The sequence below is a fragment of the Harpia harpyja genome, chromosome 5 (genome assembly GCF_026419915.1).
Source record: "Harpia harpyja isolate bHarHar1 chromosome 5, bHarHar1 primary haplotype, whole genome shotgun sequence".
Lineage (NCBI taxonomy): Eukaryota > Metazoa > Chordata > Aves > Accipitriformes > Accipitridae > Harpia > Harpia harpyja.
The window spans coordinates 59,738,108-59,756,196 of NC_068944.1; the positions used below are offsets into that span (position 1 = coordinate 59,738,108).

The window sequence follows — 18,089 nt, forward strand, 5'->3', positions numbered from 1 at the left end:
CCTTCATATCGCATTTGGGAGGGAGTAGAGGTTGTCAAAGGTGGTTAGGGTGCTTAACTGACATGCACTGGGGATCTGGGAGAAGAAAAACGCATGCTGGGAGCAAACCGTGGCTCCCTGGAGGTCCTGCTCAGCTGCTGGCACCGGTCCCCGCACCAGCACCCTCCCATCGCTGCCCCACTCTGGCACAGCCATGGCACGCTGGTGTTCCCTCTGGAAGGGGAGCTGAAGCTGCCACCGAGGCAGCCATGCCCGGCCCACAGCCCTCCAGGAGCCCCGCTCCTGCCTCTCCCCGTACCACCCGCCGCCGCCAGCGCTTTTGGGGGACCCCGCGCCCACCCGTCATCACCGCGGCCGGCACTGGGCCCGGCACCAGCTGCCGTCCTGCCCTGGCCACGGCCAAGCCAGGCCGGGGTGAGGACGTGGTACTGAGGTGGTGGTGCACGTGGTTATGGCGGACGGGGGCTCGACACCCACCTCCCGCCACAGCACCTCCCCGGCTGCCTGCTCACGCAGCCCCGGCTGGTCCCACCCTCCTTTTCTCTTTATTTTTCGGGTTATACGGAGTTAGGTGGGACACTGGTGCAGTAGAGTTTTAAAGTCTGCATTGTCTGGCACTTTCTGACTGGGAAGGACCAGCTGGCAAGGACATGGTCGCTGGGTGAGCTCAGGACAAGCTCGGTGCGCCGGCGCAGCCGGGTCTGCCGCCACCTCTCACCAGGCGGCCCTGATGCCCGCGGTGGGCCCTGCCACGGCTCCCGGCAGCTGAGGGCGAGGGGCTGCGCCCGCAGCATGGAGGGGAAGAGCCAACCGCTGCAACCGGCTGTTCAGCGAGGAGCAAAGAGGACCGTGATGACAGGGCTCAGCTTTATAGACTTTTATTTTTCAATCTGTACAGAACGCTGTTGCTATCATAATAAGGCATCAAACGCACCATTGAAAAGCTCACGATGGACTGTGACGTTTCGCCCTGTTGTGGGTCAAAAAGGAGTTTTACAAGATTAAACTGGTTGATTTCCCAGTCGGTATACTTTATATTCATTACAGACAGGTTTTTGAAAGAATTACAAAGATTAAAAAACTGTAAACATATAAAAAACCAGCAACAACCCAGCATAGCTTCCTAGGAGAGAGTCTCAGACATTTCTGCTGCGGGGCCAGCTTCGGGCTGGCAGTGAGAAGGCAAGGCCGGCTGCGCCTGGGAGCCGCGCTGGGCGCTTGCCGCCTGGCAGGGCTGGGACCCTGTGGCGACGGGCCTCCTTTTTGGTGAGAGTCCCCAGCAGGTGCCAGGCATTTCCCAGAAGGCCGGCCTCAGCCACAGACGTCTGATCAAGAAAAAGAAACTGAGAAAACGGGTCACCGGGGAGCTGTTTGAACAGTGGGGAGCCAGCCGCAGGCTGCTGGCACCTCGCCACGGCGGCTGCAGACCTCCGGGTCCCCTCCGGCGGGAAGGCAGAGGCAAGGGCAGAGCCCGGCCCGCAGACGTGTCATGAGGTAGAAAATGGGAAAGTGTCACATTTCGCTGTTAGGGTCAGTCAGAAATAAACTGACAGCACAAATCCCGATATGTTTCCGAGGCACTCCAGGGGGCACCTAAAACCCACCTGGTATGCCCCAAAATTTACATCCCCAAAGAAGAAAGCTCTCCAATGATCCATGTGACAACTTTAGCGGGGGGGGGGGGGGGGGGGGGGGGGCAATTTCCTCATGCTTGTACCCTTAAAGCATTCAAATTTTAAGCAGGGGAAATCAAATTGCAAGGGTGCAGGAGAGGGCAATTAGTTTCCCTTGGCCTCAGCCTTTGGTACCGCCTTGTGCGAGGTGAACAACGCAAAGGCTCATTCACCGGGCAGCAGGCTAATACATTCATTTTCCACCATCGGCCACCAGACAGCAAGTGTTTTGGTCTCTGTCGCACCGCACAGCATGAGAACCTGAGAGTCCAGAGGTTTTATATCGCACCACCAACCCACACAGTCCTGTAATTTGTAAAGGTATCTTGTTGGGTGATCAGAGAAATGTCCTGAGAGTTTTTATCTGCTAAACTCCTGCACTCTGAAGGCCTTCCTCTGCCTCTTTCTTAGCACACACTAACACCAAAATAAAGAAACTGTGTTAGTCCTGTTACTTAAATTTTCTTACTCCTCACGCTTCTGCAGTGTATATTTAGATTATTAGGTTGACTTCCGTTTCCTTAAAATGCTCAGGGAAAATTTGAGGGTTCATTTAAGTATTGCAGGCTCATGATCTGTGACAGGCGTTTTACAAAGTGTCAGAAAACTTCTCACTTGATAATAACATACTGACAGTCAGGGGAGCGTTCCTTTTTCTAGTGCTAATAATCGGCATTAAGGCATGCCATGGTTCCTACAAGAAATCTGTGATCCTTACAGCTTTAGCTGTCATCTTTCTGCAATAATGGAATGTACTCCAATTTTATGCATATGTGTCATTAAAAAATAAAAATAATGGCTCTCAAAACCACCAGCCTCAGTTTTAGAGCTTTTGTTGTGTAGGTGAGTACAGTGATTCCTGTTAGGGACCCCAGCTGGTGAAAGGGTTTTCACCCCCTGCGACATCTGTCCCCTGCCCCACACCGTCTTGCTGCCCCCGGCTCAGCACCGTCTGCGCTCTCGCTTGGCACGGCTTTCCCTGGACCTCTGGAGGCCACAGCCAGCCCCTTCATGTCCTCAGGGTAGGACAGGAGACAGTGCTGTCACCACCGCCCCACCTTGAGCCGTGTGTCAAGCCCTGCAGGCAGTGTCCTCATACCTACCACCAGGCAAAGGGCCGCTAAGGAGGAGCCTTTCTCCTCCGTGTCCTGCTCCTCAGGCTGTTTCCTTCCTCACTCTCACTGATCACAACAGGCTGAAGGCTCCTCCTTACATCTGGAAGCTATTCCATTTATTTACCCTAGAAATTCAATCCTGAATCCCTGATGACACATCCAGAGGGATGTAAGCTCTCCAAAGACTACTGTGGAGATGCTGGCCACTGTCGAGTTCCTGCCCGCAAACAAGCTCTGTATCATGACATAAACTGGCAAAATCACCTACTAGGCAGCAGCAGCACCACCTAATAATGCTGCTCATTTAATTACCAAATAACACTGAACTAAAGCGGCGGTTAGAACAAGTAATATCAGAAGCAGCATCTCTTTTGCAGGGCCAACATTAAAGCCTGGGTACCACAAAACGCTATTTACAGTGACCTAAGGCATGAACCTGGAGCAGCGCAGCTCCTGGGGCCCTCGGTCGAAGGCACCCACACCAGCACCCGCGGCCGGCAAGCAGGAGGGACTGAACTAGGTGAGTGCCAGACTCAGGTGCTGCATGTGTCTCCTGTCATGAACAGCCAGAGAAGAGGGAATGAGGAACCAGGTGGCAAAAAAATAGCATTCAGTCTCTCCACACGAGGACCCCACATTTCCACCTGCCACTTGTTATTCTGAACCTTGTGCTGCCACATACTCGTGGGTAAAGGGGGCACCAAGGAGATCTCCTCCCCCCTTCCCAAGAGAACTCTTCTCGGGTATGTCACAGTGGGGAAAAAAACTATAATTTAAAAAATATTTGATATTCCCGACATTTGAGACTTAACTGATGACTGACAAGGCTATAGCAGTGAATCACATGTTTCTACTAAGACTGCAGTCAGGAACTGTACAGACAGAGCTCTTCACTCATGTTTGGCTTTGGCAGGGACACATATATATATTAATATACATATATATGTTAACACTGTTCAGTAAGAACTGACAGCAGTGCATACAACAATCTTTGTTGGTTTTCTCAGCACTGCAAGAACACAACTTTAATGTTCCACAGAAACTGGCTGATAATAAAGTAAATAGAATCGGTGGTACAGGTTTTTGGCAACTGTGCCACAGAACTGTGATTAATAACAACATGTACCCTTGATCATCCCCTATGTTGAGTCCCATGTCAGCCAGTAAACTGCCTGATATTTAACCTTTCTTTTTCCTGACAATTTATTTTTTACAAATAAATTGTTTTTTATTGAACGAGCCCCAGAAAGCTCCTTCCTGACCTTTCCTTGCTGGTTATGAGAAGGCTGACAGCCTAGTGACATAAAACTGAAGTTTCAAAACGACTAGTAAGATGCAGACAGCCCCAGTATAAGCAAAGCCCTGCAGCTGAGCTTGAATTTCTTCTGGCAACTGTACTGAAGGAGAAGTGTTCAGTCTCAGCATCCCCATGCTTTTTCACTCTTTGGGTCTTTTGAGACTCCAAACAAGAGGTCAGTTAATTCAAGTTATGGCAGTTTTCATACAAAGACATCTGTCTACCAGGAACTAAACTTCTTTTATAATGGGTCACTATAGCTATCAGAAGTTAATGACTACCAATCATTGCTAATCTGAACTGAAATGGAGCCACCGACCTCAAGCTGAAAGAGCCTTTTGTCTCCTACCAATACCATGAGCCATATGGTTCCCTGCCCTTTGCCTCTTATTTTATATTTTAAATAATCATCACTAATTGTACAATTGTTTGAAAATATGGGAGGTTTGTGGCAAGTCACGACCAAGCGGTGTTCTTTTTTCCCTTAGCTCTCACTCAGTAGAAGAGAAGGGATCAGCTTAAAATTAAAGGATAAAAAAGCATCCCTCAATTAAATATTAGCCCTGCTATTTGATTATTGGTCCTGCTTCTTAACAGTCTACCAAGTAGAATGTTAATAAACCTGCAGGCTGCAATAATTAACAGCTTCCAAAGTGTCAAGGTCGTTCCTGTTCTATATGGGAGTAATAAGAAAATTATATAGGCATTACAGCAATTGAATGTTTTATATTAGGATAAAGGAGTATCTGAGGAACCTACTTATCACAAATCTCTTTTTATTCAGTGGTTTTCATTATTTTATATCAGTCGCATTTTCTCTGGCATGTTTTCCCTTTACAACAAGTGCTCATATACTGCAAACATTCTATTATAGAGCTTAAGAAAAAACCATTCTTGTCAGACAAATAAACTGCATCACCAGCTATCTTTAGCCGCATCTGTTTTCTTTAATGAAACATTTTTTCTTGTAGAAATGCTGCCTTAAAAATCATGACCACACTAATTATCTATGGCAAGCACATCTTCCTCAACTAATGACAGCTCGAGCATATTATCGTTTGGACCAGACTTCATTCTGAAATTGAAAGACCCATAGAGCTTCGCAGACTCCTTGGAGGACGCAAACCTGCTCCTCCGGTACAGCTCCCCTTTCCACATGGACATCATCAGCAGGCTCGAGAGCACCACTCCCCCCAGGGTTAAGAGACACAGCCCAGCAATAACACAGCGGTCCAAGTGAGCCCCGATCCTCGCGCTCTCGTTCTCCAGCCTCTCCATCTCCCGGGCAGCCACGGTGTTGGGATCCACAGTCACGTCTCTGGGTACCACGTAGGAAATGATCACCAGCAAAATGCCACTAACCAGGAACAAAATGGCACTAATGAACCCGTAGTCCACAGATTTCCCGGCTGCCACCTCCGAGGCAGCGTCGTCCTCCTCGGAGACCAGGGAAGGAGAATCGTGCACCCACTCGGGTGGTAGCTCCCTGCAGGAACGCTGCTGCAGAGGGGCATCCTGGCAGCGGCCGCCTGTAGGACTGGGGGGACTTCTTGCATGCTCCAGGTTTACATTTTCATCCAGGTAGGTGAATGACGTCTCGAGTTCCTGGCCACAGCAGCAGGCTTTCTTCTTCCCTCCATCCTCTTCCCTGGGCAAGTGCTCGGGCGGGTGGCAGGGCTGGGAGGTGCCGGGGGGTGCAGGGTGCTCCTGGGGCGAGGTGCCCGGGGTGGAGGGCTGGGGTGCCAGGAGGGGCTCAGCCACAGACCCCCTCTGCAAGGGCTTGCAATGCCTTTCGCAGTGCAGGGCTGCCACGGCAGCGGCTGCTCTGGGGTCCACCTCACCCCCCTCACGCTGCTGCTGCTCGTAGGGAGGGCAGGGCAGGCTCCAGCCCGTCGCAGTGCCCAGGGTTGCCTGCCTGCTCTCCTCGGCCAGGTAGAGAAGCTCCATGCAAGCCATCGACCTCGTCCTGGCAAGCTCCGACTCCCAGGCTACCGCATCCTTCAGCGAACGCTGCCCCTGACCCGCTGAAGTGGCTTCACGGTGCCGGAGCTGCTGTATCCCAGAAATCTTCTACTCTTTCACCAACGTTTTGTTAGGGACATGGCTTGTGTCAGCTGTTAAATGATTAAACAAATCCTCTCTGACATTCATTTCTTTTCGGTCTGCAAATGAAATAGCAGAGGGGAAAAACAACAACAACAACAAAACCAAACCCGACAACCTCATGATGATACATTAATAAACCAAAGAGAAGATAACGCAAATGTAATACATCAGTCTTCCTCTCAACTGTTTGAGAGGAGATGGCAAACACGATTGTTTCAACCACACATTTAAAACTGCAATCCTCTTGCAGATCCAAAATCTATTAGGGAGTCTAATCAACCTTTGACACCGATGTCCAATTAAAGCAGTAAGTCATCTACAGAGCACAGGATAACTAGAATAACTGCGTAAAATGCCAGAAAAATGAGACGTCTGTTCTTTTAGAAGCAAGTAACTCCCCCACCCCCTTCCAAATGAAGAATTTTAAACTCAGATTCACAGACTAATTAGAAAGAAACACGCAAATCCCATGTAGCTCAATAATCCAGGATCTGTATTCTCTGGTGGAAATCTGATAATCCTACGGGAAAAGCAGTGCTTTCCTATAGTAGATCTCCCGTTCGATTAAGAGCTTTCGGAATGAAATTATGCCTCAAAGACTGATGACTCAAAGACGGATATTACTTCTCATCTGCAATTAATTCGGTTTTACCCCCTTCTTCTGCGCCCCATCCCCCCTCGCGGCCGAATGCCCGGTGACATTAGCAAAAGCCCGCAGCCCATAAATGTGTTGCATGCGTAGAAAACACATGTGCGCCTATAGCATATACGTGATCGATAACAGACGCTGCTCACTCACGCTCTTCTCGGGACCTCAGCGGGAACCGGCCACGCTAAGAAACGCGATCCCCGCCGGCGCGGGGAGTAGCTGGATCCACACGCAACTGTGTGACCCGAGTGACACCGAGGTTACAGGCGCGCAGACACGCACCGACACACACTCGCACCCCGGCAGGCAGCAGCAGCAGCACGCCTCCTCCTCCTCCTCCTTCTCCTCCTCCTCCTCCGCCTCCTCCGCCTCCGCCTCCGCCTCCTCCCCCTCCCCGCGGGGCTCTCACCTGCCCGGCCCGCCGGCCGCGCTGCCCGCCCCGCACACCTACCTCCCTCCCGCCTCCGCGACCGGCGGCGCCCGCCGCGCCCCGCGACCGCGCTGCGGCCAGCGCCCCGGGGCACAGCCGGGCAGCTGCGGCGGCGGCCGCGCCGAGCCCAGCCCGGCCCGGCCCGGCCCGGCCCGGCCCAGCCGGGCAGTGCCGAGGCGCGGCGGGCGGGCGGGCGGGCCGTGCCGGCGGGCGGGCGGTGGCTGCGGCACGCTGGGAGTTGTAGTCCGCCGGCGGGCGGCCGCGCCGCTGCGGCAGCGCAGGGAGCCGCGCCCGCCCGCGCCACCGCCCCCCCGGGCGCCTCCCGTCCGGGGGCCGGGGCAGAGGGGGCGGAGGGGGGCAGCCGCTGCCTGCTGGGCCCCGCTGCCAGGGTTCAAACCTTACCGGCCAGCCCCCTCCGAGCCCCGGGTTCCTGACAGGGGTTTGGAGAGGCGCTTCAATGCGGCGAGCCTTGGGAGGTTGCTCGGGTGCCTGTGTCCAGCTCGATCATCACCTAGGCTTTTTCCCGTAATCACGGGAGCTCAGGACTTACTGCATGGAAGGATAAAATCAGATTCTCAAGTGATCGCAGCACTCCCAGAGCTAAGACTTCAAGAAACGTACTCGCTGCCGCAAGACTGACAGGAAAAACTCAGGAGCTGGCTCCACGTTGGCAGGCTCTCCACGCACTTTCTCTGGCAGGCATACATGACTTTTAAAAAAGACCGTTGCCAAAAATACGTAATAAAATGAATGACCGGTTGGTACGAACCTTCGCTGACTTTTCTTGCCAGTGCTTTCTCTGAAGTGAACCAGGATGTGAAAATAATGCATGGAGGAGGAAGAACTGAAGATCCATCACAGGTGGATAACTGTGCTCCTGGGGAAACACCAGGCTCTGGGGACACAAAGAGCATGGAGGGACGGACCTTTGGCGTGGAGCTGAAATGAGGATGCCCGTGGGAAGTAGAAGTGAGCAGCACCTGCCTGCATGGCTGCTGGGCAGGAAAGCGGGGGAGAGGGAAAGCGAGCTGGAAGAGAGCCAGATAAGGCAGAAGAGAGAAGGACAGGCTGTCTGAAGGAGTTGTCCTGGCATCAGAGGACAGGGTGATTCTGTGTAAGGTCTCTGCCCATTCTGAAACACTGCATTAGGCAAACAAGCCAAAGTTTTGAAGACAAATCCTGCTGAGACCCAAAAGACCCAGCACAGAAGATTCAAATTTTTGTGGCAATAACTCCCATGAATGTCAAAATTACTTGCCAGGACACAGCAATACTAGGGGACTCCCAGTACCCATCTCACAGATCGCTCAGTGCTGTGGGCTGGTTTGGGCCACTGTTTCGAAGCAGCTCCAGGCAGTGTTTCCATTAGCAGAGTGCAGTTTCAATGCATTGAATGGTGTATTATTCACTCTTTGAAGAAAAATTGTAAGGAGAAAATTACAGAGTGGGGAAAACAGCACAGACTGTCCTTGGAGCTTTTTGTAACAATGCCCTCTTTGAAATAAATATAAAGGAGCAAATAAAACCTAATCAAATAAACAAAAAAAAAAGCCTATCTGTAAATTGTTCAAATACTTAAAAGCAAAAGCAAAGGCAGAAACAAAGTCTCTTTAAGGCTATTGCACATTTCCATTTGGGAAGCAGCAGGATAGGAACATACAGATATTGGCCACTGACACTGCAAGCTGCACCTGCCACATCCGATAGACAAGTCTTAATTAAGTGACTGACAGGACAAAATGTGGTGCTCAGCCCCAGCAATGCAGCCTGGAAGAAAGCAAGCACCTCTCCTGGGCCCCAGCACAATCTGCCAAGGCCTTGGGTGGGCAGTTTCTTTCTGATAGCTGATACAAAGAGAGGAAATTGTTGTCAGTGCACAACAAGTGGCAGTGTCGTTGATCTTTCAAAACCCAGGAGCTACAGCACATATTCTTGAGTGCTTGCTAGAACCTTAGTTACTTGTTATTTAACCACACGCAAACGTCTTGCTGCTCTGCCACCCACTCTCCTCCCTATTGTGTGCCAGCTTGTGTTGGGCATGTATATTAATTTGTTGCTAATAATTACAATCCCACAAAGTAAGGAGCAAACAGAGGGAACCGCAACTCTGTCAAGCCAAGCGTTGTCTATTTTTATATGTCTTCCCAGGTGATGCTGTCCCTCCTTTGCCTCCTACAGTGCACAGACTCTTACAGCGAAATCATTGTCTAGTCACAATCCATAACACTGATGTTTCTTTTTCTTACTTTGGATGCAAAGTGTTAACACCATTATTTTTTTAAAGAATGTAAGTGATTGTTGCCAATGCTCTGAGGTGTGGAGGTGGTGAAATGAATGCATAGCAACACATACTCTGCAAACACAAATACAGCTGGTGAAAAGATTAATCAAGCAAGAGCAGGAAGTAAGAACATTTGTCACAGAAAAAAATGGCTAAGTAGAGCTAAAAATCAGAGTGATGGACACACAATAGGACAGGAATAAAAGACTGGAGTAGACTGTCAGGGTTGATGAGCCTTTTTCTCTGTGCTGCAGTCTACCACATCATACAGTCCTTTCAGAGACGGAGCAGGGCTATGGTAGTAACACAGTGATAATATGGGATGTGACAGTAGACTGATAAAGGTGTCTCAGTTGGGATATACGGGATTAAATTTAAACCACACGCTAGACCTGCTTAGAAGCTCTCTTCCAGTTGACCCAGCTATAAATGAGTATCTGAACTAGAGGTATACGGCTTTTCTGTTCTCAGTAAGCTATGCTCAGTATAAGATTGGAAGGAGGCTTGTGAGGATCTAAAAGTGGTTTCACCCCATCTAACTACGCATAGCCTTGCTGAGGGCCTGACCAGCCCTGAAGACATCAGAGAAACCAGGCAAAATTGCAATGAGCTTTCTGAATGGTGCGTCCCATCATGGGCTGATGAAGGATGGGTTTAGAAATACTCTGCTTGCTCTTACCAGTCCAGGAAATTTTCCAGTGCTGGATGGGATCCTCAGTGGAGCATTCCTCCAAACATTTTTATTCTTTTTATTCCTTTCAACTTAATGACATGTCCACAGAGTCCTTCAGTGATCTTTTTTTCACAGAATCTTCAATTCCTTCCCCTGCACAGTTACAGGACCTTGGGTTTCCAGCGGTCCCTGTGCAAGTGTTGCAAGACTGCGTAGCTTCTAAGGTAAAGGTGCACTCCGGCCAGTGTGGCTCAGAGCATAATATATTCAGAGAAGTCTAGGGAGACTATCGCATAAACTTCCCATTTCCACTCAAATAGATCATATTGCTGAGTAAAGCAAATTGGCTAGGGAGCCAATAATAAGGGGCTGCAGGAAAATTTAAAACCTATTAAAGAAATATATGGACCTGTGTACAGGTCTGTGAAAAATAACAAAGGCAATAGAAGTGAATGAAGAGGCAAAGCTAAGCTTTTATATAAAGTGCAAAAGAAAAAAGTGATATAATTTTTTTGCTTAGAGAATATAAGTATTCTGAGGATAGCAAGCAAATATTTGGACAACTCACTGTGAAAAGAAGTATCCAGCATTTCTGTGTGCTTAAAACACATTACTGTCACAGATCTATTGATTTATAAAGCAAAAGTAGCTAGGAAAGCAATTTAATTCTACTTTGGTTGCTTCACTAATGCACATCCATTGTGCATTAATAAAAGACACAATAAGTAAATAAATTTACAGAAAGACAAAGAAACCGTAGATGTGTGATATGATGTACCAGAATTGTCAAGTGGAGATTAAATCCTTGCTAAAGTCTTCTGTTTCCCATGTCTGAGTGTGTGAAATCATGGTTTGGGTAACTAGAGCTCCTGAGCAAGAACAAAAGAAATCACTCCCCTGTCTTAGAGCAAAGGATCATCTGGAGGAGCAGGGGTGGAAGAGGGGGCTGTTGACCACTTGAAAAACACAGCCCAGGTTTTTGGGTCAGCTTGTTTGGACATTTTCAGCTATGTGCAAAGAGACTCTGCAAGTGGGAGAAATGAAACTTAGATGTGTAAATCAATTACTTATGGGCTAACAGCCATGAAGGACAGGTAGGATTTAACAAGCTGTCAGGCTGAGGTCTGCTCCCCACTGCGGCATCCGTGGAGCCTTGCTGACCTCAGGGACACCGGGAGGGGAGGGGTGAGGGCGGGGTGTCACGGAGCTGCTGTCTCCCACCCGCTCTGCCCACACCAGTGACTCGAGCTGGCGACCTGACCGACCCCACTACCCCAGCCTTTGCCGTTCATCCTGACCAGCCGCCCTGCTTTCCTCCTTCAGGAGCTCATACTTGGCCATTTTCCCTTCTGAATCCTTGAGCAACTGACCACTCCCATCTCAACACCCCTACCCTTGACTGTACCTTTGTTCTTCTAGCATCCCACTGACTGTCTCACAGCTCTTTCTCAGCAGTCTGGGCTCAGGCTGCACAGTGGGACATACCCAAGCTGGCCCTGCTGTGTCCGAAGCAGACTGGCTGCCTAGTGCTGGGCACCTGGACACCACTGTGGGTGCCTAAGCTGTTGGACACTGGGGTGGTGGAGATGCCTCCTGCCCCCCTGCATACCTCCACAAGGCTGAGCACTGAGCTGTGTGGTGTGCTCTGAAGGAGCCTTGGCAGAGCCCAGACAGCTCCTCCCTGCTGTGGGCCTGGGGGCACCACATGTCCCCACGGGCGTCTGCCCACTGATGGGGAAATGCCGGCACTGTGCTGTCACTCACCTGCAAGAGCCAAAGTCTCCTTTTGTTTCCCACCACGGCCACGCCTGGGACATTAAGGACATGTTTCTCCCCAGCTGACCCCACACACCGGAGTTTGGAGCCCTGAGTGCTCTGTGGCTGCTCAGTGCCAGATGTCATACACATGACTGATTCCCGTCATTGACTTTTCCTGGCACTTTCCTGGATGGTTATTCTCATCACTTTCCTGCGCATGGAAAGACAGTGATTCACCTCCAGTAATCACATGTTAGATCTGGGAGTTGTAGTCCACAAGATGTCCAGCACAGATTGAAAAATACTGATTACGGAATGGAAGAATGTAAAGGAAAAGTGAGATGATAGACTACCCTGCTGGGAAGCCAACCTGAAAATCAGAGGCTGCTTAGTGGAGAAATAAAGAAATGACCAAGGAGGTTTTAAGCAAGGGATTTAAAGGACAGAGGGTAGTGCAGAAAAAAGAGGAGTGCAAAGTAATATAAGGAAATAATAGCTTGACCCATAAACTAGTGATTTTTCTCTAGGCTGGATCTGGAAAGAAAAATTACTCATGGCTGTTGCAGTACGCATAAAACTATGGGTGAAAGAAGAAAGTGAAGGCTGCAGTTTCTGACAAGACAAGGACACACAGCCTTCAGTAAAATATATATTGCTGGTGACAGAATGAGGTTTTATAGAAATTATCAGGAATGGTAGAGATTCTATATTATCAGCAAAGTGTTGAAGAGTATCTTCAACAACAACAAAGATGTGTTCACATTAGAGAGGTAATGCTGATAATTTATGGCATGAGTCTGTATTAAAAAGGCAAAATATAAAAAAATAATAAAAGCTTCTTCTCTTGGTAGTGCTTTATGTCCACACATTTCAAAGTACATTAAAAAGCTGAAACCATTATTCCCATTTTAAAGGCGAAGAAGCTGAAACATGGGGAACTTGTGTAATTTGTTACAAGCCAGAAAACACATTGGCACCAAAATCAAGACACCAAAATTAAGATGAAAGAATAGGGGCTTGAGCCTTGTTCGTCATTCCGCCTCTTTTAGCCAGCTGAAATGGGCAAGTGGTGACTTAGGAGGGAACTAAAATCTTCCTACCCAACTAGGGGAGAGCCATCGGCATGAGGGAAGAGAGCAGTGGAGCTATATTAAGCTCATAAGTCATAGCATCAGAGTAAGATATGCCAGGAAGGCATCTCAGTGGGGTTTTGAAGCAGTGCTAGCATCCATGCAGACTGCTGATGGTGGCATTTGAATCTAAATTAGCAGCCAGAACAGCCTAGATTCAAGAGGGCACAAGGCAGAACTTTCCTCCCCTTTCTCTTCTTCTCTCCGCCAGTCCCTTAAGCTGTATCACGGTGAATTTATGTGTGGAGCAAAGCCTTGCCCATGTGTCTAGTCCTGCCCCCATTAACAATCACTATGGCATTTTTTAATCAACTTTAAACAGACCAGGATTTCTCACTGTCCTTCCCCATCTCCTAGTAGTAATAAGTTTCCTTGTAGAATGTTTTCTACAAGGAATGGAAAAAAACTGGTGGGATACAATGGCCTAAAACCTGGGGTAGATGAACAAAAGGGGAAATGTAAGACTAATCAGAGTAATACAGGCCCTGACAGATCTGGCAGACTCTTCCAAAGGGCAACACTTCTTGCTCAAATATTGAAAAACAGTTTGATCAAAGTACTAAAAAATAAACTGTAAAGAGCAATCTTTCATGCGGCCACATGAATGAGCTAGACTATCTATCTAGGCATTTTCCTCTCTGACGTCCAATGATTTGATCCTGTTTGCTTTCCAAGGCGGGGGGGGGAGCGATCAGAGTGAAACTAGAAGGAAAAGCATTTAATCTTTTTCCACAGTCAAACCTTTACAGTCCAGCCTGTCCCCTGAATTTTGAGAATGCAGCTTGAGGTTTTTGAACAAGACCTCTATTGATATCAGTGGCAGGCATTGCAGACCAAGTACCCACAGAGCAGTAAACATTTAATTCATCAGATATGGTTAAGGCTGTTAACGATCTTTTTCTTGTCACATAGCCACTGTTCATATTCCTAAGGACTTTCTATTTGCTGTCCTCCTTTGATAGCCTTGGAGGATGGAGTAACACCTCTTCTTAAGGCTGAGCATAATGGAGGTATCTGGAATCAATAGAGGAAAATAAAACCTGGCCTGATGGTTTTGTTTTTCTTTAGTTAGGAGGCATGGAAGGAAATATGATGTCATCCTCTATATTAAACCAACCGTCTTATAGCTTTTAATTGCAGTGTGTTTTGAAGCCATATATTCAAATAGGAATAGCACACTGCGTTGGCTCTTTCACAAACAGAAGTCTTAAGAGAGTCACATGCTGCTAAGAAAATGTTTTACAGTTTTCTGTTCTTGACACATCAGAGTCGTTTTTGTCTGGTTACTATGTTATGCATGCAACAGAACTGCAATGATAGTAAAATCTGTGACATGCAGACAGGATTGCGGGCACAGTATGAAAAAAAGCAGTTGCTTACTTGAGCAGTTGAAGAGCTCACAATACATTATTTATGGAAAATCAATATTTGTTTGTAATAACTATATATACATGTCTGTCTATCCATTCAAGAAAGCAAAAAGGTCTCTATTCCACTGTTGGTGAAAAGCAGAAAGCAGGACCATAGAGGCCTTACTTTACATTCACCAATTACCAGCAGTTCCTCTGGTAATGTCTGGGGAGCCACCACAGACAGGTTGGGTTTTTGCAAGAAGGTTAGCTCTTGAAAAAAGAGAAGGTGATTTTAACTTGTGGCAGACACCTCATTCCTGGGCAAGCAGGTCTCCATTACACAGCCTTGAACACTCTTTCTATTGTGATAGGGATTTCAGTGTAAGAGACAAAGACACGTAGCAGGCTCTTTGGTGAGAAATGCCTTACCGTGAGGCTTCCTTCAGTGCAATCAAAACAGGAGTGTTTCTGTGGAGGATGGCAGGACACCTGCCTTGCCCAGGAGAGGACTGCAGTGATTCAAGTGCCCATAAGGGAGTCCCTGAGTTGGGGAGGACAGGGCAGAGCCTGGCAAGGTTGAGCAGGCAGCTTGCGGGCTCCAAGGGATCCCTGCAGATGCATAGCTTCTCCTGGATGAGAGGTATCTTGAGGTGGCTGAAAAAGGGAGGAGGATTTACTGTGTGCTAAATGTATCACCATTTTGTCTTTGAATAAAGATTTATTTACTTGTATGCTTTCTCAGAGTCCTCCCGAGTGGGGAAATCAGACCTACTGAGGGCATGTGATTTTCTGGCACTTCCTGGGTGGGGATTTAAACTTGATTTAATCATTTGCCTCAAGAGATATGAAATATGTCGATGCCAGCAGTTTCTGCTGTCATTAAGCACCTGGCTGAGGTTTATACATAGATATTCTATTAACGTAATATGAATTTTTCAGTTATTCTTACTTCTGAGGCATCTATGTGTGCATGCACACACAGACACATATATATACACACACATGTACAAAACATATGCACACACAAATGGTTATATGGGGATTTTCATGAAAAGTGGGAGGTTTGGAGATGAATCTCCCCTCCTTTTACTCCAAATGACACACTCTCTCCCCCGCACAATACTATACATAAAATGAACCATGGAGAGCTATTTTCCCAAGCAGACGGAAATGCTGTATTTTAAGGTGGGTAGCTGCATTTCAAAGCCAGAAATCTGCATGAAAGACATTTGTACAGTGCCATCTGGACAAGTTTTTAATTAATGTGGAAAATAAAAAATGAATGGAGAGACCCGCAATTTCTTCATGTTCAAAGGCATAATCCTGCAGGGGAAAAAATACCCACGGTTATACTTCCAAAGGATTAACAAAGAGCATCTACCTTGAATTTATAAAAATAAGTTCAGACTGAGAGACAAATATTTAAAACATTTATCGTTAGTTTTATTGATTAATTTTATTAATTTAGAAGAATACTGTTTTATTTAAGCAGAGATAGCAAGAAAGGATAATGACAACAGATGAAGAAAAATTTGTGTGTATTCTGAATGATGGATTCTTTCCACCTAATCAAATAATAAAGATAACTTTTGAGGAGGAAACAAGGAGATGAGTATCCCTCTGTTTTGGTGCACATAATATAGGACTTCAGCTATCTGTCCATCTACAATGTGATCACCCCTTTTGCTGCCTGAGCATCAGAAGGTAATAAAACATATGATTACACTGGGGACTGAGTTTTCTGCCTGTCTTCTGAAGTGTTGAAATAGAAAGTGTGAGAGGACTGTTTGAATTGCATTGCTTTGTAATTTTTGAGAAATATTGTCACTAATCTGCTTCTTCACCTGGTTTTCTTGTTATATTTTTAAAGCAGGAGCATTTACATCCCTGTTTTCAGATGACAGGAGAAATCAAAGGATACTTGTGACCATGAAAGATTTTATTCAATTTATCTGAGAACAGATATATCCTTCTATATCCATATATATCCACATATCCTTCTCGTCTGCTGAAACTTATGAGTTTCAATCTGAGAGGGTGTTTTTACATCCTGTAATAAAGTTCTGTGGTTTTCTCCATTGCTACAAATCTAACTTGTCCTTTTCCTTCCTCACGTGGATTCTGTAACACTTTTATTAATGTTTTAATAGATGTTGAGATCTTGGAATAAAAAGACAACTCATAGTTAAACAGAAATGATAGACTTTTTATGCTGGAGGAGAAACAAGCAAACAGTAACTCTGCAAGTGTGAAACCAAAGGCGGAGGGAACATATGTCTCCCATTGGGAACAGGAGCTAACTGATTCGATGTGAGTAAAGGATGCTAACATTGCTGCATGAGGCAACATCTGGGCTTAGAGTGAATCACTCCCCAAATTGGCCAGAAGCTGGGGTAGGGGGAGAAAAGATTATGGCTCTATATTTAGGTTATTATGAAGTTACTTCTTTACTCTGCCCTAACACCATTAGTTAAAAAACTTAATAAGTACAACATCTATAGCAAAGTCTAAATTTAGGGAACATACTTCAAGCATCAAGACAATGAGTGTTCAGGAGAAAATCTAATTTATTCCTAACATTATTCAAGTTTGAAAATGACATTGTGTCTATTTAGCAAGTTAAAAGCCATGAAATGTAGTCTGTGGATTAGTACAAGATGTTCCTCTGGCCTCCAGATGTTTCTCCCTCCTCGGGTATGTTCATTCTGTGCAGAACACTGCAGCCAAGACTGTCTTTGTTTTCCTACTTCAAGTTTCTGCACATGTATTTCTAAGTCCTGATTTTTCCCTGAGTTGCTCTAATGCTCATCATCAGAAGTAATATGTTTCATTGCAATTATTCAAGTGGATCCAATGGAGTCCAGTTTGGCTTTCATCTGACTAAATGTGGAGCTATGCAACATAGATGTCTACATCTGAACCAGCTGTCTTGACTACCATTATAGCTTGGATGATTAACTCAGCGCAGTCAACAGAGTTTCAGATGAGATTCATCTGACCAAAGGTAGGCACTTACTTAGGATGAGGTGAATCATGCACTGAACTCTGTTGAGTGTGACTGTAGCTGATGTTGGCTCTGTCACATACTGGCATTCTCACTGTAGACAGGTGCGTTTAGATTAATCCCACCCTAAGTGAGCAGTTGTCATTGATTTTAGGGGATTAGTGTAACAATCTTGTTTAAAAAATACTACCAGCTCCCTTGTCAGTAAGGCTTCAAAACCCCTATGGCTTATCCAGAGTGAGGAGATTTCTGTTTCTCTCTCTTATATGTTGTTTTCTCTTTCTCGTGTCCCATTGGTTTTGCCTGTTCCTCTCTTCTCTGCTTCTTCCATGCTTCCCTTGAAGTCATTGAATATGACTTTATGGCGGTGAAGGAGGAATGTTTTCACTTCTCCTCTTAGCCACCACTACAGGACAGACCTTTTTGCTGAACTTGGTCTATTTTGATCCAGTATCTGAAGCATTGCTTTCAGTAAGGGACCAGCTCAATAGTGAAATGGGTATGTGTCAGTTCCTCTAAAGTCTTAGAAATATGCCTAAGAAATAGTAGTGTTAAACTTGTTTCACAACTTTGTAGTGAATATATTTGATTGACTGAGCACTTGTGTCTCACTCACTGCCT

At 46.8% G+C, this 18,089-nt stretch overlaps 1 protein-coding gene across 5 annotated transcripts; it reads right to left on the bottom strand.

Annotated features, from left to right (window-relative positions):
- Nucleotides 1–862: 862 nt before the first annotated feature.
- Nucleotides 863–7,364, bottom strand: TMEM74 (transmembrane protein 74). Of its 5 annotated transcripts, none has more exons than XM_052788279.1 (2): nt 7,292–7,364; nt 863–6,247 (listed from the first exon to the last, which is right to left on the bottom strand). In XM_052788279.1, exon 2 carries the CDS (start codon nt 6,039–6,041, stop codon nt 5,085–5,087), a length of 957 nt encoding a protein of 318 aa, XP_052644239.1. In that variant the 5' UTR covers nt 6,042–6,247; nt 7,292–7,364; the 3' UTR covers nt 863–5,084. The 5 variants fall into 5 exon arrangements, with proteins under 5 accessions (XP_052644239.1, XP_052644241.1, XP_052644240.1 ...); XM_052788281.1 differs by having other exon boundaries at nt 863–6,199; nt 7,292–7,310; XM_052788280.1 differs by lacking the exon at nt 7,292–7,364 and adding an exon at nt 7,123–7,179 and having other exon boundaries at nt 863–6,199.
- Between the last annotated feature and the right edge of the window lie 10,725 nt (nt 7,365–18,089).